The 17728-nt window shown below is 39.9% G+C and overlaps 1 protein-coding gene across 4 annotated transcripts in view; it reads left to right on the top strand.

The window, feature by feature from the left end:
• The window catches only part of EBF1 (EBF transcription factor 1), a 261308-nt gene that overhangs the window by 184614 nt on the left and 58966 nt on the right, over positions 1 to 17728 (top strand). For 2 of the 4 annotated variants that reach the window (XM_025895208.1, XM_025895207.1), the window contains exons 5-6: positions 6378 to 6508; positions 13709 to 13835. In XM_025895208.1, the coding sequence (XP_025750993.1) occupies positions 6378 to 6508; positions 13709 to 13835 (258 nt within the window). Of the gene's footprint in view, positions 1 to 6374; positions 6509 to 13708; positions 13836 to 17728 lie in introns of all 4 variants that reach the window. The other 2 variants (XM_018073650.1, XM_018073648.1) reach the window with 1 other exon arrangement.

Genomic DNA, 17728 nt, shown 5'->3' with positions numbered 1-17728 from the left:
GTTTTGAGTGCTTAAAACTGATTTGTGTTGATATTCTGAAAAGCAGTAGTTTGGTGAAAGCATTTAACAGGTTGCAGGATCAGACCCATAAACTGTGGGTTAATCTGTGGCTCATTTATTTATTTAGCTAGGAATTAGGTTTTACCCAAGGAAAAAAAAGGAAAATTAAATTAAACTCAGTATTTTCAGTACTTCCTCTAAGATGAGACATAAATTCCCTGTTCCTCTTAATTTCCAGTTTTAACTGCCTTTATACAATTCTCCTTGCGTGTCACAATACTTTTAAAGAGAAGAAAAATAAAAGCGTGTGCCCCATCATTTAAACTCCTGTTGTGATGCAGCAACTGTTGTCAGAGCCTCATCTATGGAATAATAGAGGATGAAACCACACTTCATGATAAAAACTGCAGGCGAGGTCATTCTTACAGTCACCAGCACAAACTGGATATTAATCATAGAGCAAATACATTTCAGAAGCTAAATAAGAGCAGTCCCAGAGCCCTGCTGATAGCTGTGCATCCCACTAATTCACCTCAGTGAGCATTTACCTCTAAGCTCAATTAACCCTTATTCCAAGGCCACCCATAAACTTTGTGGTAAATATGGTTTTTTTCCCCTCTGGCCTCTGTTTTCTATCAGTGGAACAGATCATTTCTGTTGGAGGATAAGAAGCTATCTCTGTTTAGAAATGCAGGTCCCTAATTAAGAGTATGAAATGTCCACTGTGTGTTTATGAGGGAGTGGAATTGGTAGATTATTGATTCTGTAAATTCAGATGCTCCCGAGGGTGTCTGCTATTTCTCCTGTCATCAGGTGTTATTTGAGGCAGGTAGAAATGCTCAGGAGGCAGGTGGGTGGGGGCGTAGGGGAGAGCAATTTCCTGGTGCAATTGCCTGCACACAAAGTTGGTTGTTAAACATGTACAAGAAGCTAAGAGGAGACATCATTGCTGTTGTTTAGTTGTTATTATTATTATTGTTATTAGTATTATTAGTACTGTTATTATTCTCCCTGCCAAGCATTGTTCAGAGGCAAATTGGAAATGTGGTAATTAGGCCCTGACTGGTAGTGTAGTACTCGTGTCCTGAGCCAAAGTTCAACGCCCTGAAATGAAATTTAAACCAATTAATCTGTTAGATTTTTATCGCTTGTCCGTGTTTTCTCAGCAATTCCCTCAGCACGTGGCCTTTGATCAACTCTCATACAAAAGCTAAAATGTGTGCCTGCTGCTAGCAAGATGGGGCTGACATTAACATGGCACTCATAAAACAATCAGAGCAGTGAAGCCCTCAAACAGACAGGGCATAGTAATATTTAATAAAAGCGCACACATAATCTTCAGAATTAGCATTTTGTGCCTTGCAGTACCTTTGGGAGAAGAGCTTTTATTTGTGGAGTGATCATTATTATAACAAAGAAGAGCTACCTAATAATTTCCACTTTAACTCTGCAATATGCCATGAGCATTTCTGAACCATTATGCTAAACTGTGGTGGGGTAATCATTTTATTGTCACAGTTTGAAGGAAGAAAAATCCCCTGTATATCAGTAGCTGGGAGTTGCAGGAACACAGGAACACATTGACACACACAGCACACAACACAAAACTTTCGGTTTTGCTCCCCGTGTGCTGCAGCTGGTACCTGCCATCCTTTGCATGCGAGGTGACAGGATTTTAACAATGTGTATTCTGAGAAAAGATGAAGATTTCATAAGAACCTCATTTCCCTTGAGGTCATTAAGGACTTTGCTCATAAATCCTTAACATTTATCGATAGAGACCTTAGCTTTGAAGTCAGTGGCAAAATTCCCGTTGGCTTCAATAAGTTTGGGATTGCAGTGCCTCCCTCTGACACCTCTATCTGTGAGCTCAACCTACAGGAGCAGCACAATGAGACATGTCAGATGTGAACACTGATTTGCCTTGATATTATGCAAAGAAGGAGGGCAGCTCATTAAGACTCAACTGCTGGGCCATTTCAGCAGGTGGAGGATGTGACCACATCACCTTCAGCAAGGAGCTGCAAGGTCTGTGCCTGCAGTTGGAGGGTGATATTTAGTTTTTCCTCAGCCCCACAACTGTTCTGAAAAGGTGCAGTGAACGTAATGCTCTCAACACTAGAAAGTCTGAAAATCTTGTCTGAGAGTTGGGCTACCAAACTCTTTTTGTTCTGATTGTAGTGGGCTTCCAGTTTTTCATTTAAAAAAAAAAAAAAGTTTATATGTGTAGGAATGCGTAATTATTCTTTTTTTGGTTATAATTGTTCTCTAGACTTAAAGTCTGTTCATGTTATCAATTCTGTACATGTCACTGCCTTTATTGGAACTGGTCTAAGGTCCTTCACTGTGTTTTTCTATCAGTGAGGATTCAGGCTTTTGACTAAAATCTCTTTTTCTACAGAAAAAAATAATTTTTATGTAACTTATTTCTATTTGTTTTAAAAACACCATTTTAGAAATGATGCTTTGGTGTTACAGAAGGGCATGAGAAGTGATAATATTTTGAAACAAAACGTTTTGTTTTTCTTGGAAACATTGAAGAGTGTTTTAGTTAATTTCAGATAGAGATTCTGGAACTCTGCATTCTGGAAAAAAAAAAGTTCTGTATTTTGGTTTCTCCTCTGACCAAAACAAAATGTAGAAAAAGGTCTCCAAGTGAAAAGATTATTCTGCCTAGTTCTGTTTTCCTAGGGTTGCACAGAAGTAAACACCTTCCAGACAGCACTTTGGAAGTTGCCAAATGATTAACAGAAGAAGTATGAAGAGCTGAGGGCCTGAACTGGCCAGACATTTGTACCAGGGGCATAAATAGAGCTGAGGTCATTGCCTTGCCCCCCTCCCAGTGTTACCTGTGGTGATGCTGCAAATGGGACCCAGTTCTTCCATCCTCCTTGGTTCTCCAACCAAAGGGCCTGGGGAGGGCAAAGTTTTAGTAAGATTAATGTCCTGAATGACACTGGTTGTTGCAAACATGTCATTGTATAAACATATTTTGTGCCTTCAAAAACAGGTAGCAGTCTGGATGCCTCCCTCAGCACGTCTCCTCAGGCTTCCTTGGGATGCAGCCCTTGAGTGTCATATCCCTGGCAGGGCAGCACCTTCCTGCAGCCCTTCCAATCTGTATAGACACTTGCAGTGTAAAATAAGAGAAGCTGTGTGGGGAAAGTTGGGAGGTCCCACTGGTTTTTGTGATATGGGAAAATAATGCCCTGAAATCTTTTGGGAATGCACAGTGCTCTCGCTCTGTCTCATTCTGTACCTGCAAAGGGTGCCATCCTGCCCTGCTTATTAAACCACCAAGTCCTGCCTTTTTCATCCTCAGAGGAGATGTCCTGGGCTATTGCCAGCAGTGCTCATGAGGCACTGATTCAGCACAATTTCTACATATTTAAATGAGATTACACGTGTGATTGGTCACATTGACTTTGCGGGCGAGAGTGTCCCAGTGAACAACTCACAGCCCCAGTTCAACTCAGAAACCTGTGTCTGCCAAAGTCCCCCCAGCTGCCATGGATGAGACTTGGCATGTATTTGGGAGGAAGCAAATACATGTATAAAGTATCAGAATCAAATACATGAGGAGAACAGACAGTGCAGCACCTTGTACCCCTGAGTGCAATGCAGGGACTGCAAAGAACATCACAAGGTAAATACAGGAACTTTAGTGGGGACCTGTAACTGCAGAGTGGTGTCTTGCTTTTATTTTAAAGATGAATTGAGTTATAATTTTGAATCGTAGAATCATTTACTTTGGAAGAGACCTCTAAGATCAATGAGTCCAACTGTAAACCCAGCACTGCCAAGCCCATCACTAAACCATGTCCCCAAGTGCCACATATACACTGCTTTTAAATACCCCTAGGGATGGTGACTAAACCTCTTCTCTGGGCAGCCTCTTCCAGTGTTTGACAACCCTTTCAGCAAAGCCTGCATATGTTTTCTGTTAATGGCTTATGGTCTCAAACAGTTTTTATTCACTGGTATTTAGGAAAAAAATGTTGCTTGTAGTCTTTAAGAAAAGTAGCTCATTCTCTGACACATGGGAAACTGATTATCTCTGGGTTTTATTGTGGGGGGTTGTGTCCACAATCAACTGGGAATACTGGAAAGGGTGTAATTTGGAAGTGATTTTAATTTTTATTTATGAAAAAGTTTGATCCTATGAAAGGGCTAGATGGCATTTTGAAAAGCTGCTTTCACTGTAAATCCGTTGCTGTGAACTTGGCTGAAGGGAAAGCATTTGCTTTTGGACATTGCAATGGTTTTTATACATAGTTTTATGCAAGTAACTTGAATCCAAATTAAACATATTGAAGTTACTTCTGTGCGCGCGCTACATTTTCATGACGATAATGTTGGAATGTTTCTTTTGTTAGCTCATGTAAAAGTTAATGGCTGTGCTCTGCCGAGTTTGGGGTAGTGTAATGATTTTTTTCTGCCTGTTTGTGTTTTTCACTGGAGCTGGCATCCCCATCAGCTTAAGTAGTGGAAAAGTTTGTGCCTGACACTTACAACCTTTTGTAGGTAGGGACAGGGTCTGTTTGCTCCCCATACATGACTGCCATCCCCGGTGCTGTGAGAGCAGCAGCGTCCACAGAAACACTCACTGCTCAGAGTGACTCAACAGCTCCCTTCCCAGCTCCCTCCTGCTTCCCAGCTCCGTGCCCACCTGCCCTGTCCCGGGGCTGGGAGGAAGGAGCTTCTCAGCAGCCACACTGACTCTTGCAATTAGCTCCAACCAACCAGAACTTCACTAAATAAAGATGCACAGGGTCTCTTTAGCACTTTATGTCTGGAGCATTTTAAATTAGGCTTCTGTGAATGAGTTAATTTTCTGTCTTTACAATTAGAAGAATTTAGGACAGGGGCTGTGCCTCATTAAGTAATTCACCACACAGCCACATTAAGTAACTCATGGGTGCAAGGGTGTTATCCTGCATGGTGCTAACATGTGGATGGCTTTCACACTCCTATCTTCCTAGTAAATCCTTACTAGGATGAAGCACCTGAGTGCTCTTCCTTCAGAACATCATCAAATACTCCAAGTCACAAACCAAATTAGCAGCTCAGCCAGCCTTCCCACCAAGTAACAATTCACAGCCAAATGCCAGCAACCCTAAAAGGAGAGGTATATATGCATATATATATATATCCATACATGTATTTTCAGCTAATGAAGTTCTGCTGGTTGACATTGCAGAATCAGAATAGGCAATGGCAGCCCTTCATGAGTTTGCAGTACAGCAACCTCTTCTCTCTGCTGAGGCCTGGGTTCATACCTAAAGAAAAGAGTCTTTCTTTCCAATGCTGATGTTGACTGGTAGAGTTAGGCTGCTCCTTGAACCTGTTTTTCATGACTAAATTACTGCAGTACCCACTTTACTTAAATGTTACCTAATGGTGTGGTGTGATATTCTCATCTCATGCTGGATGAGCAAGGAGAAGTTGGTGGCATTTGGGGTGGAGTGGCTTCTTTTCCTCAACCTATGTGACCACCATGAGACTCTGCAGCAAAAAGTTACCCAGGGCTTTTTGCCTAACTCAAGTTATGTTATTCCTGTTGCTTCAAGACAATTAAATTCTGAGTTACCCCATTACTGCAGAGAAGGAGAATCAGTGTGTCAGTGTTTATATTGCCCTAGCCCACCAATATTTGAGCTGAGCCTGCTTCTGCTTACATCATCTTAAACCAGAAGTTCTTACTCCAAGATTTAAGGTGACTACTTTGAGCAGTGCCTCTCATTTATCCCGTGGATGCAACGCAACTGGAATGACTGGATGGCAGTGGGATGACTGGATTCGGCTGTGGGGTTATGTTTGGGGTTTTTTTGTAGTAGCCAAAGCATTAATCATGGCAGGATGCTTTAATGCTTGAACAACCTGGATCTGATTGCAGAATAGTTAAAGAAATGCTGAGGGTCACACCCTTTATTATTTAGCCAATATTTTCCATAATATTTATGGGAGTTTCCTCGATGAATTTGGGTTCTGATAGATAACAAAGAAGAATTACCAATGATTGTTTTATTAACTCAGGTCATGCACATTTCATATAGAATAAAAAAAGGGATTTGTCCTGATTTCCAATTGGTCTCTGCCCATCATGCTGTGATTTTTTTTGTTAATGTAGGATTAAAAAAATTTTTGTTCAATGCAGATAATAAAACCAAACAGAAATTAATTGAGAAAAAAAATACTTCCAAAGATATAGTTTGAGGTCATGCACATGTACTAGAAAGAACATGATTGCTGAAATCTTTTTGTTAGTAAGGGGGGAAATGAAAGCTCCTTTTATTTTATTTTTCTCACGTCTTCTATCATTAAAATCCGGTTCTAACAGCAGAATACTTCTCTTTTTCATGTGTGTTGAAAAGCAGCTACACCATGTATCAAAGCCATCAGTCCAAGTGAAGGATGGACTACAGGAGGTGCCACTGTCATCATCATAGGAGACAATTTCTTTGATGGGTTACAGGTCATATTCGGCACCATGCTGGTTTGGAGTGAGGTAGGTGTTGTCTGAACGGTAATGTCTAATAGCTTTGTCTCGCTTATAGCCAGCCCGTCCTTTCTCTATGCCACATGCTAAATCAGCAACAAATGTTGAGACATGAATCCTTTCCTCATTCAGGTTTATGAAAATAATTAGTCAAATTTACCTGTGGCAGAAATCCATTATAGCCAGGGGATTTGCAGCTCCTCTCACTGGCCCAGAATTTAGCTCAGTGGATTTTATTACAAGAAAAGGGAAGGATAAATGCCTACGTGAATAATTCTGCCTTTAGCACTACAATAGCTAAGGGCCCACAGGAAACAAACATTTAGGTGATCCTGCTTTCCAGGGAAACTGGCTGCTTGCAGCTACAGCTCAATGAGGTGGAGATTGCAGCAATACAGCCCCTCTGAATAGCACATCCTTAAAGTGTGGATGCTTGATCATAATTGCAACCAAATACACTGTACTGTATCCACAGTGGACTCATCATATTTAGCAGGGGCCCCTGTGGTTTTCACAGTAACCTTTTTTTTGTTTCTTACCCACTTTTTGCTGTTGCTATTTCTTCCAGTTCCTTAAATCCTCTCTTCTCCCTGCACATAATTAATCGTGGGTTCTGGTATTCCCCAAAAGCCTGTGAAAAGTTAAAACCCAGGCAGCTTCACCCGAGAGGCCACATCCAGTGTGCAGGGCCATAGAAGCCGTGGCAGAGCTCCCCACGGGCACAGACAGGGAGGCAGCTCCAAGGAAAGGTTTACCTTTTGCATTTATGGCTCTTCAAAACCATTTCGGAGGTTTAACAAGAAATTGTTGTTTTCATTGTTTTAATACTGAAATAAGCATGCTAACAGACAAACCAGCCTCTATAAAGTATCTGTACAGTACTTCTCAGTAGCGAAAGGATCTTCTGCTGCTTTAACTCATATCCTGTAACTATTATATCAACAGTATGGCTTAATTCATATCCAGCACATTCCCCTTACTGATTCCATTGCACATATGGCAGCAGTTTTTCCATGTGAAGAGTATTCTCTAATGCCCTTCATGGGCTTCACTGTTCTCTCTCCCTCTCTCATCCTTCCACTTGAGGACAAGTGTGGATGAAAGGGCATTCCAGAAAAGGAGATGTAGTAAATGAGCCCTATTCTGAAGCCCTTATGTGATCATGAAAGTGCCCCTTGGGTCCAGTGTAGGCATCTTGTGTGTTAGTATTGAAGCCATTATGTCTACAGACATTTAACAGGGAAAGGTGAAGAGGCTGGGAGGAAAGTGCTCTGATTTTGGTACTGCAGAATTGGATCTTTCATTATAAATCTTGATTCTATTTATTAGAAAAAGCTATTAATTGGCAATTTCTAATCTCAGGAGAGTGAGTGCTGGTCAAAACATTGTTGCTGATGGTTGCAAGGCCTTGTCATAAAATTAATAATATTAGAGAGGGTCCAGAGCAAAGCCAGTCTGTTGGCTGTGAATGCTGTAAGGGGCTGCAAGCTGCTGTTGAGTGAAAAATGTGTCACTGTCTTTCCCTCACAGAATTGCTCCTTATTTCATAACCTATGAGAGGAGTAGAAAATCCTATAGCGGAAGGGAAATTCTTTCTAAAAGAAGCAGACAAACATGATAAACAAGTGCAGAAATGCGTGAGCTGTCTGAGTGATCCCTAAATAATAGTGATCTATAAATAATTCAAATTACACATACAAGCCACCTATGAAGTACAAAATAAGTTCTTTCATTTGCCTTCCCATTTCTAAAAATGTCTAGAACATTTTCAGTACCCATGAAGAATATTTTTGTTTTATTTTAATAGAGTATAAAATTGAACTGTCAATCCTCTGAATTTCAGTCCATTTTAAACTTGGAACAGGTTCATCCTGAGTTGCCAGTCAGGCCCAGTTTTAAGCAAACCTGGCCAGGTTATTTTGTCATTGTATTCTGGATGAATTTTAAAGTTCATCCCGTGGTTTTATGAGTCCAAAGAAAACATAATTTAACTGAGCTGTAGAAAATCCCAAACAAAACCAGATAGGTAGAAACTAAAGAAAAAGAGTGAGTCTTGCAGAGCATTTTCACATGGATTTTTCTAGCTTCACTTTCAGTTATAATTGCAGGTGGTTTGGGGAATAAAGTCTAATATTTAAATTAAGCATCATTTTGCTACAGACTTTTCATGGGACCTTGGGCAAATCACATAATCTCCTTAAAGTTCAATTCCCTTTCTCTAACACAGTAATAAGATTAGTCACCTTCTTTGGAGAGGTGCTGTGAAGATAATTATCGTAAAAGTCCTATATTACTCAGATTTTATTATAGCAAAATCCATGTAAATACCTGAGCTGTATGGATATTTAAAATATAAATCCTACCACAGCTCAGAAGCAGAGTCAAAAGCAAAAAAATAAAAAAAAAATTGTTCATTTGAAGAGTGAGTTTGTTGCTGTCAAGCAGTATATGTTATAAATAATTTGAAATGTAAATAATATATTTTTAATTTCTTTTACATGTATTCAAGTTTTGTAATTGAAATATTTATATGCTTGAAATGGAGTTGACTGTGTTAAAAAAAAGGAGGTTTAAAATGGTTTCTGAAACACATATTTATTATTTAAACATATATTTTAGCTGTAAACAGTCTAACATAATTGCAACCTTTCTCAGCCAGGGAGAACTAAATAAAAACTTAATTTGTCACATTAATTTTGTGCAGAAATGCAGATACCCTAAGCCAGTAGGTTCAATTAATCCGCACCTCCCATATTACTTTATGAAAATGACTTTAAGAGCCTGTGATATTTTTAGAATTCAGCAAACTGGGCCACCTAATGCCTTTTTTTTTCCAAGGGACTTTCGTAACCGACAAACAAACAGGGTTGGTATATCGTGTGCACATGCTGAATCTGGACAGACAACTCCCAGCAAATAGTCTGTTTGCCAGACAGACTCTGCCTGTCTGTTTGTGCAGTCCACAGACAGACAGAGCTGTTATTTGTAGGTTTTTACCCAGGTTCTGGGGCTGTGCGTTATTGCAAATATTCCAAATAGGAGCTGCTGATAAGAATCCTCTGTTGTTTCTCTCTCTTATGGGGTGCTGAAAATCCAAGAGTCAAGTTTCAGGGCAAATACAAGATTGTGAAGACAAAATTAGTTTCTTATAAATATTCCACAATATTTGCTTAAAATGAACTATTTCTTCAAACATTTTCCTGCCAAGAACATTCCTCCAGCTGTACAGAGTCAGCTGGAAACAACTTCTTTTTCTTTTATATTAAGAAAAGATGAAGCACTGAAACATCTTTTTTTTTTTTTACCTTTGTACAGCACAGAAACAGAGGATGACTTTTTGGTTTGGTGGTTTGTTGTTTTTTTTTGGGTTTTTTTACTGCTGCTGAATCAAATTCTGTGACATAGTTTTTTATTTTGCTTTTTATGTTTGTTATTGATTTTGGAAGTCTCTGTTTTTGAGTGCTTATTTTGGAACTCTGACTCATTTTTAAAAAATGAGTAGGCACCCTCTTTTTGCAAACCAAGGCTTATTAAGCAGCATCTGGATGCCCAGAATTGAGGCATGCAGAGTCATTGGTCGTTTTTTAAAATATAGGCACCTTAAGGGTTCTGTTCTCGCTGAAAGCTGTCATTACCTTCAGTTGGTGGGATTTTTCTTCATTCCTGTCCTAATGGTCCTCTTCACACAGAGTCAAAGTCAAATTTATGACTGATTGTCACCATTTCCCTAACCACAAACCAGAACTCAAGCATGCAAAAATAAACTAGTGACTCAGATTAATGACATCTCCTTAAAAAATGTCACTTTTAAAAAAAGAAAGTAACCTGGCACTCTGGAGAGTGTGAAATGATGCTGTATCACACAAGAATGTCTAGAATATAGTAAAAAACCACAGAAAGAGGCTTGTTGTACACATGCAACCCAAATGTGTTTTGGATTTTTAAGGACATGCACCTCCCACCATTCTGAAGATCTCCAACTCAGGTTTTAATGCAACCCACTGCATGTCCCAGATGAGATGTAGGAATTTACACCAAACAACTATAATGCAGTTGCCAGGTAGCTTTATGTCCAACTCCATTTCTCACTTTGCTAAATGCTGGAATGGAGGAGGAAGATGGATCTGGCATTTTGACCAGTGGGTTCATGTCCAAATCACAGGTTAATACCTTGCTCAAGATTTACATTTAAAAAAATGTATTCATAAATGTACATGACTAATGTTTAAGAATTCTTGGTTCTTGGCATGTCATTTGCTATGGTTGTTTTGATGTCTGTTAATCCACCAAGAGTTCCCAGCTGAGGTGAGAACATACAACTGGCCATGCTGGGCCTCACAGGGAGGTTCATCTCGCTCAGTTTCTTGGGTTTGGCATTGGGCAAGGACAGATGTCTGTAAAAAAAAATGGGGTGAGCATGTCATGATGCTTCACCAAACTCTCTAGCAGTCTCCAACTGTTTGGGGCTCAGAGGCTTCCAGAAGTGGGGTCTATACTTTTAATATCCCTGCATGGTAATAGCTTGCCTCTTCCAGATGCTTTAAGTGAAAATATGAGGCAGATTATGTCTTGAAGTGTGAAAGGATGGTAGGGAAAGGTGGAGTGAGTTCCCAGTGTCAGACCACAGGTTGACAATGTAGACAGGAAAGCATCCCATAATCCTGGAGTTATTGAAGTCAAGGGCAGATTTGCTTTTGCCATGGATGGGCCTGGAGTGCCCAGTGCTGTGCAGTACCAGTTGGGTCATGGGGATTGCAAAATGGGGCCCGGGCAATTTGGAAAGCTGGTCCCAGTCCATAGCACAGATTCTGGCAGCTCTGTGGAATCAGAGTTTGAGACCGAAGGTGGGTTTCACAGGGCAGGTTTCCATGCATAAGGGGATATTGTTTGTCCCTTAAAGACAATTTCTTGATATGACAGCAATATAGGGAACTCCTGGTATGTAACCAAGCTGTCCAGTTCCCCTCTGTGTGCATGAGAACTGAAGGCTGACCCAGAACAAAGGTCCTCCTAGCTCAGCACCGTGTCCCTGACAGTGGGCAGTGACAGATGCTAAGGAGAAAAAGCAAAAGGAAGAGGCACATGTGTTCCCCTGCTATACCTCCCAGGCTTTAGTTCTAGAGAAGAGAGGAATAAAATACATCCTGAGCATCCTAAACCATAGGACTTCAGACATAATGTTCACCCTTTGGGAATGTGTGGGCGACATTATTGTATATTTGTGGTTTTAAACATAGTTAAACTTATTTACTTCAGAGCACAAAGGAAAACCAAACTGTTTGTGGAGAACAAACCAGGAAACTTGCCTAACTCTCCCCAGCTCTCTGTAACAATGGACCATAAATAGGTCAGACATTTCTTGGGAACCAGGGAAGATGAGTATTGGAAAATGCCACAAATTATGTTTAAGGAACATTAAAGTGGTGACAGACCAGTAAATGCTGGGAAATTCAAAGATACAACCAGAAGCTGCCTATATAGCTCATGCCAGAATGGGGGTGAGGGATAGAAGGCTCATGCTGATGTAGTAAGATGAGCATTTTAACCTTTACTATTAAAATCCTTGACTGTTTTCACAAATATTTTTTCCCTAAAAATGCCAAAAAACTTTTCTCGTCTTGCCAGTTCACCCAGTTAACTAGAACCACTTGAGGATGGGATTTATCTCAGTTATTTTTGGCTGCCTACAGTTAAGCATTTAGTCCAAACTTGTCATCTTGGTTCACTGGAGAAAGGTAGATGCTTCCATAGAGTGGCTCATCCCTGGAAATCAATTGCTATTTGACAGAGCTTTCTGCCTCTGCTGACTGTTGAGGGCATGGAGAGAATTGGCTTGGACTTTTAGGCTTAGGTCAGCCCAACTGTATGACAACTCAGTTTAAGTAAAAGCATTCCTTGGAAGTTTGGTTTTTGGTTTTATTTCTGTTTTAGTTTTGTTATTTTTTTTTTAACCCAGTTGATAGAGTGAGTAATTTAGAAAAAAACCCGCAAGTTTCTTTTAAAAACAAATAAGTTTCTAAATCACATAATTTTGAAGCAGAGCCTTAAAACATGTTCTTTGGAGCTCACAAACAATAAGACATTAATTCTTTCATAATTTCTAATATGACATATGGCTTCCGACTTCTGTAGATCTGAATAACTTTTGGAGCATTTGATGCTGGTAGTTTTGGTTTTAATGTTCAGCTTGATTTAATATTAATTTTCTTAATTTAAATATGGAGAGCTTCCTACTGTGTATGCCATTTCCCTCCATAGGACAGATGGCTCTCAGGCAGATATTACTCTCCTTCTGTGCTTTTTTTTAGTCCTGTGCCCTAAACAAAGAAGTGATTAGAAGTCTGGGTTTTGGTAGGACCTTACAACAATGCTGAAACATTTGGTTCCTAGTAAAATAAGGTTAAAATTAGCTTTTTACTTGAAAAATCTATTGAAATTTATTCCTTAATCCAGCATATGATTCAATTAAGATCATATTGCATTTGACTGACTGGATGGGGTGTTCATGGCTTTGCTCACTGCCAAGGTAGGTTATGGTCTTGGTCTTGTTTGCCTCTTTAGGTGTGTTAATGTGCCACAGTCAGAGAAGGATTATCCATGTGCCAGAGCTGTATCTTTGTTGCTGGACACAGCCGTGTCACCTTTTCTATGTTCCTCTTCTTACTGTTCTTGTCAGAGAGATTTGACTTAACCTGCCATGAATTGGTGAACTCCTAGATGTCTCTACTATTATTTTCAGAGACTATGTCTTAAATCCAGTCCAGAATTTAAAACCCTGGGCTTGGGCTGTGCAGTGAATCTCAGCCTGGGTTTGTGACATGTTCACACGTGTAACCACGAGTCGTTTATCAATCAGGTTTGCTGGACATTGTCATGACCTCAGTGTCCACCTGAGCAAATGCAGGCATCCTGCTGCTGTAAAGGAAGTTATTGCATTAAACCAGGACTAATGCTTGTACTAGGAAGCAAGTGCCTGCCATGTATGAGAACAGAAATAATGTTGTTATGGCTGAGGAAGAGAATGCTTGTAAATATTGTAGTCACTGGCTTTTGTGTGGGTTACATCAAGATTGTATTCAAACATTGACAGGTTAATTACATGTTTCAAAGCTTGTTTACTATGATCTGAGAGGAAACTGTTATTAAAGAAGTCTTCAGCGTCTAACAGTGCCTTTTTTCTTTCTTCTCCCTTCTCAATATTTTCTCTAGCTGATTACTCCACATGCCATCCGCGTACAGACGCCTCCCCGGCATATCCCAGGGGTTGTAGAAGTCACATTGTCCTACAAGTCTAAGCAGTTTTGTAAGGGAACGCCTGGAAGATTCATTTACACAGGTAAGGATGTTTTAGTAGTACTAGATACAAGGTGGAGAAAAAGGGCAGACAATGTATCACACTTGCAAGGGTATGTATCACACTTCTGCTTTCATCATTTTATTATTTTGGCTGAGGATGTCATTGAAGGCTCCAATTTGAGGTTGGATTCAAAAGTGGGTGACTGTGGGGATGAGTCTGAAAACATGCCAGTGTGGGATTTTTGTTTGCTTGTTTGTCCTCGCAATGGGACAGCTCTTTACCCAGGAGGGGGGAGGAACGAGGGAAACAGATACTTTTGTACTTAAAAAGAGGAAGAGTGCAAGCACAAAGAGCCAGACACACTAGTGTAATCACAAACCTGCCTTCCAAGAAGGATCCTGCTAAATATCTTCATCTTATGTTGTCTAGCAAGTGTTGGAAGTGTTCAAAGCAGACACCTGTTTGCCTGCCCATCTTACAAGAACATACTTGACTCTGACTTCCAGGGAGCTTAAGTAGCTCTCATCCCAGCCAATGCTGCAGACACAGTGACTTGCAGTGTGTTTTGGGATGGTCTCCCTCACTTGAGGCCACTAAGTCTGAATGACTTGGCCTGAAGAATTATTAACCCCCAGACTAGGATATTGCAGATGCTGTCAATGTTAAACCACTCTCAGTAGTTGTAAGAACGGCCTAGAAAACAAATCAAGTAGCAACCTAACTTTTTTAAAAGAATGTGTATCAGTGATTCCTTAGAAGGTGTGCATGCTACAAGAATTAATGATTTTGTCCAGGTTTTGATGTTCTTGTTGTTCACATTTGCAGACAGGGCTACTGCTGTAATTGTTTGCCTGCACTGTGGTTCAGCACAATCCAATGCAATTCACTTCCTCATCCTTGATTTTCCCTGAAACTTTAAGAACAAGATATATCGTAAATACTTATGACTGTGAGGCATCCTGAATTCCACTGGGCACATATATTGCTCCAGCTCTCAATTTATACACAGGGACTCAAGGCAGAGGAGAAAATTCTGTGCTCCAGCTGGGCAGCAAAGCTCTCATTTGAATTTTCTTAACACTAAGCAAGATGAAGAAAGGTGCCTTATAAAGCTCTGTTGTCTTTTTCAAATACCCTCTCCCCCAGTTGGGATTATGCGCTGGGTTTCTTTAAACCGGCTCTTAAAATGTTCATGTATTGCCTTCCTGGCCAAGAAGCAGGCACTTGTGAAGGCTGTGTGTATTTATTTGTGAGCATTATGATTTCAACAGTGTGTGGGAAATCTGTATATTGGACAATACACACCATATCAAAAAAGTTATTCAGAGTTTGAATGTGTTGGAACAAATGAAAAAGCAAAGGGTCAAATTGCAACTGGTGCAAATTGATGGTGTGTGACATGTAACACATGAGAGTGTCGGCCAGAACTCTGGACTGTCTGACCATGAAGCCTTTCCCTCCTCACCTTCTTACTTGCAGCAAGTTATGCTCTGCTTTCTGTCACCTCACTGGGGTGACTGCACCTGGGCCTGGTGAAATGGCAGGTATGCATGTGGAAGGAGAAGAAAGGGGGGAAACCCGCACCCCTCGACTTTGCAAAGAAATTTTTTTGATTTTTTTGGGGAGATTTAAATGTAAAAATGGCTTGGACCCATTTTGGTGTTGCTTTCAGATCATTGTTAATTAGCTTTTCCAGTAAAAAGGAGGGCAGCAGTTTAGCTTATCTACCCAGAAGCAGATGGCTGAATGTGGAAATAAGGTGTCCCAGTAGGGAAAGTGTTTCCATATATGCGTTTTCAGGTTGGTGTTTAAAACACATTATTTTTAATACAAGAAATGAAAGTTATGAAATACTAAAAAATAATGATAAAATCAAAGGCGATGCAGTTCATGGACTATTCTCTTACTTATGCAGTTACTCATGGAGTTACAATAGATACAGAAAAGCTATTTTAACTTAAATCCTACCTCACACAATTTGCATTTTCCTTTTAGAGGCAGCCTGAACTTAAAAGTGGCTTTTTAAAAAGGACTAAATGAAACTAAAATAAAAACAATTAATGCATCCTGACCTTCAGAAGTGCCTTCCAGCCCTTTAAACAAAATGCAGGTTCAGTACACGCCTGCCGATTAGTTTTAGTTAATTGAAAATTATAGGATTGACCCAAGAGGAAAATTTTGTTTGCACTCCAATCACTTTTACAAATTAAGGAAAATTACCACAATTTTGTTTAGCTAAGGTTTCACACTGAGTTCACGAAATTAGCTCAGCCATCCCAACAAAGTCAGCACTTTGTTAGTGAGCACTAGAAAAAAACTAATAGTCTATGGTGTGTACAAACGAAGCATAGAGAAAGCTATGATGCTTTAGAGAACTAGGCCAAGTGGTTTTAATTAGGATTATTGGTTCATTGTAAGTTTTGAAGAACAATCAAACTAGCAGATTAGCTGTTTCTTTTAAAGCTAGAATTTCTTGCCATTCATTTTTCCCATGAGAACTTGTTTTAACTCCCACATAGCACTATTTTTTTCTTTTTTTTTTTTTTTTTTTTTTTTTTTTTTTTTTTTTTTTAACAAGGCCTGCAGGAAATGGACCAATTGGAAGTTGGGATACAGTAACATTCCCCAGCATCACTCCAGCCGATGGGAGTTATTCACAATGTTCTTCAGTGAACTCAGTGTTCTGGAACATATTACAAAACCACAGAGGCCAAATGTTTTCTCAGAGGAGTTTGGCCTCTGTTTTTGGCCGAAAACATTTCAGCATCACTTGCTGCTTATTTACCCTGCTATTAAGAACAAGAAAACGGCAGAGGAGAAAAAGGCTGGGGGGGGGAGGTGTGGGGAAGCAAAAGAAAGTGCATGTGAGAGAGAAAAAGACCTGGGGTTTGTGGGCGGTGCAGGAGTTGATCAAGCGTAGTTTCCTTTCTGGTGAGAATGTCCCTGCTCGTTAATGGTCCCATTTTGTGGTCAGGTCTCATTTAGAAGAAATTATTTTTAATCAGTGTTCAACAAAATATCCCCTCAAGCCACCTGGCTGTAAACTGTTTTTTTCTTACTGTTAAGTAGTTAAGTTCTCAGAAGAAAATACCCAGTGACCCATTAATTTTAGCCTTTCTTTCCCCTTTAACTGCAAATAAGTTAGTAACATGATCTCTAAGTAGTCCATGTGCCATCTAGGAATCAAGGTCACATATATACAGAGAAATCCTGGCTTTTGTGAGTATTTTTGAAAGAAATAAACCAGTGTCAACCCTGTGCTTACAAGAACACATAAGTTTTTTATTTTCCATCTGCGGAGCAAGCCACTAGCATGCACTTAGAGAGCAATTACTTCTTAGATTTTAAGCTCTGACATTCCTGAGAGAACATTATTAGAAATACAGAAGTCTGAACAAATCTTTCATGTGTGTTCATTTTGGAATAATATTAAAAGTCCATTTTGCAGAAAGGAATACCCAAAAATGCTGGTCAGTATTTCCCTGTGGTTCCCTTCATCTCTAAGTCTCTTCTGGCATTGGAGAGCACTGAGTGAATTAAGCTTCATGTCACAACTTGGGACATGAAGGTATGTGTCACTACCATTATTTTAGGACTGGAGAAACTGGGATAAAGAAAAAAGCTATTAGGGATACAAATCGTAGGTAGTTTGGCAAGGTGACTCAGGGCATGTATGGTTGAATTGGCACAAATTTGTGATACCCAGACAGGCCTTTGAGATTTTGTTTTGTTTTGTTTTGCTCTAATTTAAAAAAAAATAGATGCATCCTGGACAGCACGATTTTCACAGGCTAATTTTGCTGTGGTGCTAAAGTGTGAGACTTTGAGTGGGACTGCATGAATGTAAGTGAAGGTGGAATTTATTTCACTGCATATTGGAAAGGACATATGGAAGGTCCATAAAAATGCATTATGCTGTGTCTTCTACCACC

The sequence above is a fragment of the Manacus vitellinus genome, unplaced genomic scaffold, assembly GCF_001715985.3.
Source record: "Manacus vitellinus isolate BGI_N305 unplaced genomic scaffold, ASM171598v3 scaffold_25_pilon, whole genome shotgun sequence".
NCBI lineage: Eukaryota > Metazoa > Chordata > Aves > Passeriformes > Pipridae > Manacus > Manacus vitellinus.
This window is presented reverse-complemented; position numbering and strand designations above follow the sequence as displayed.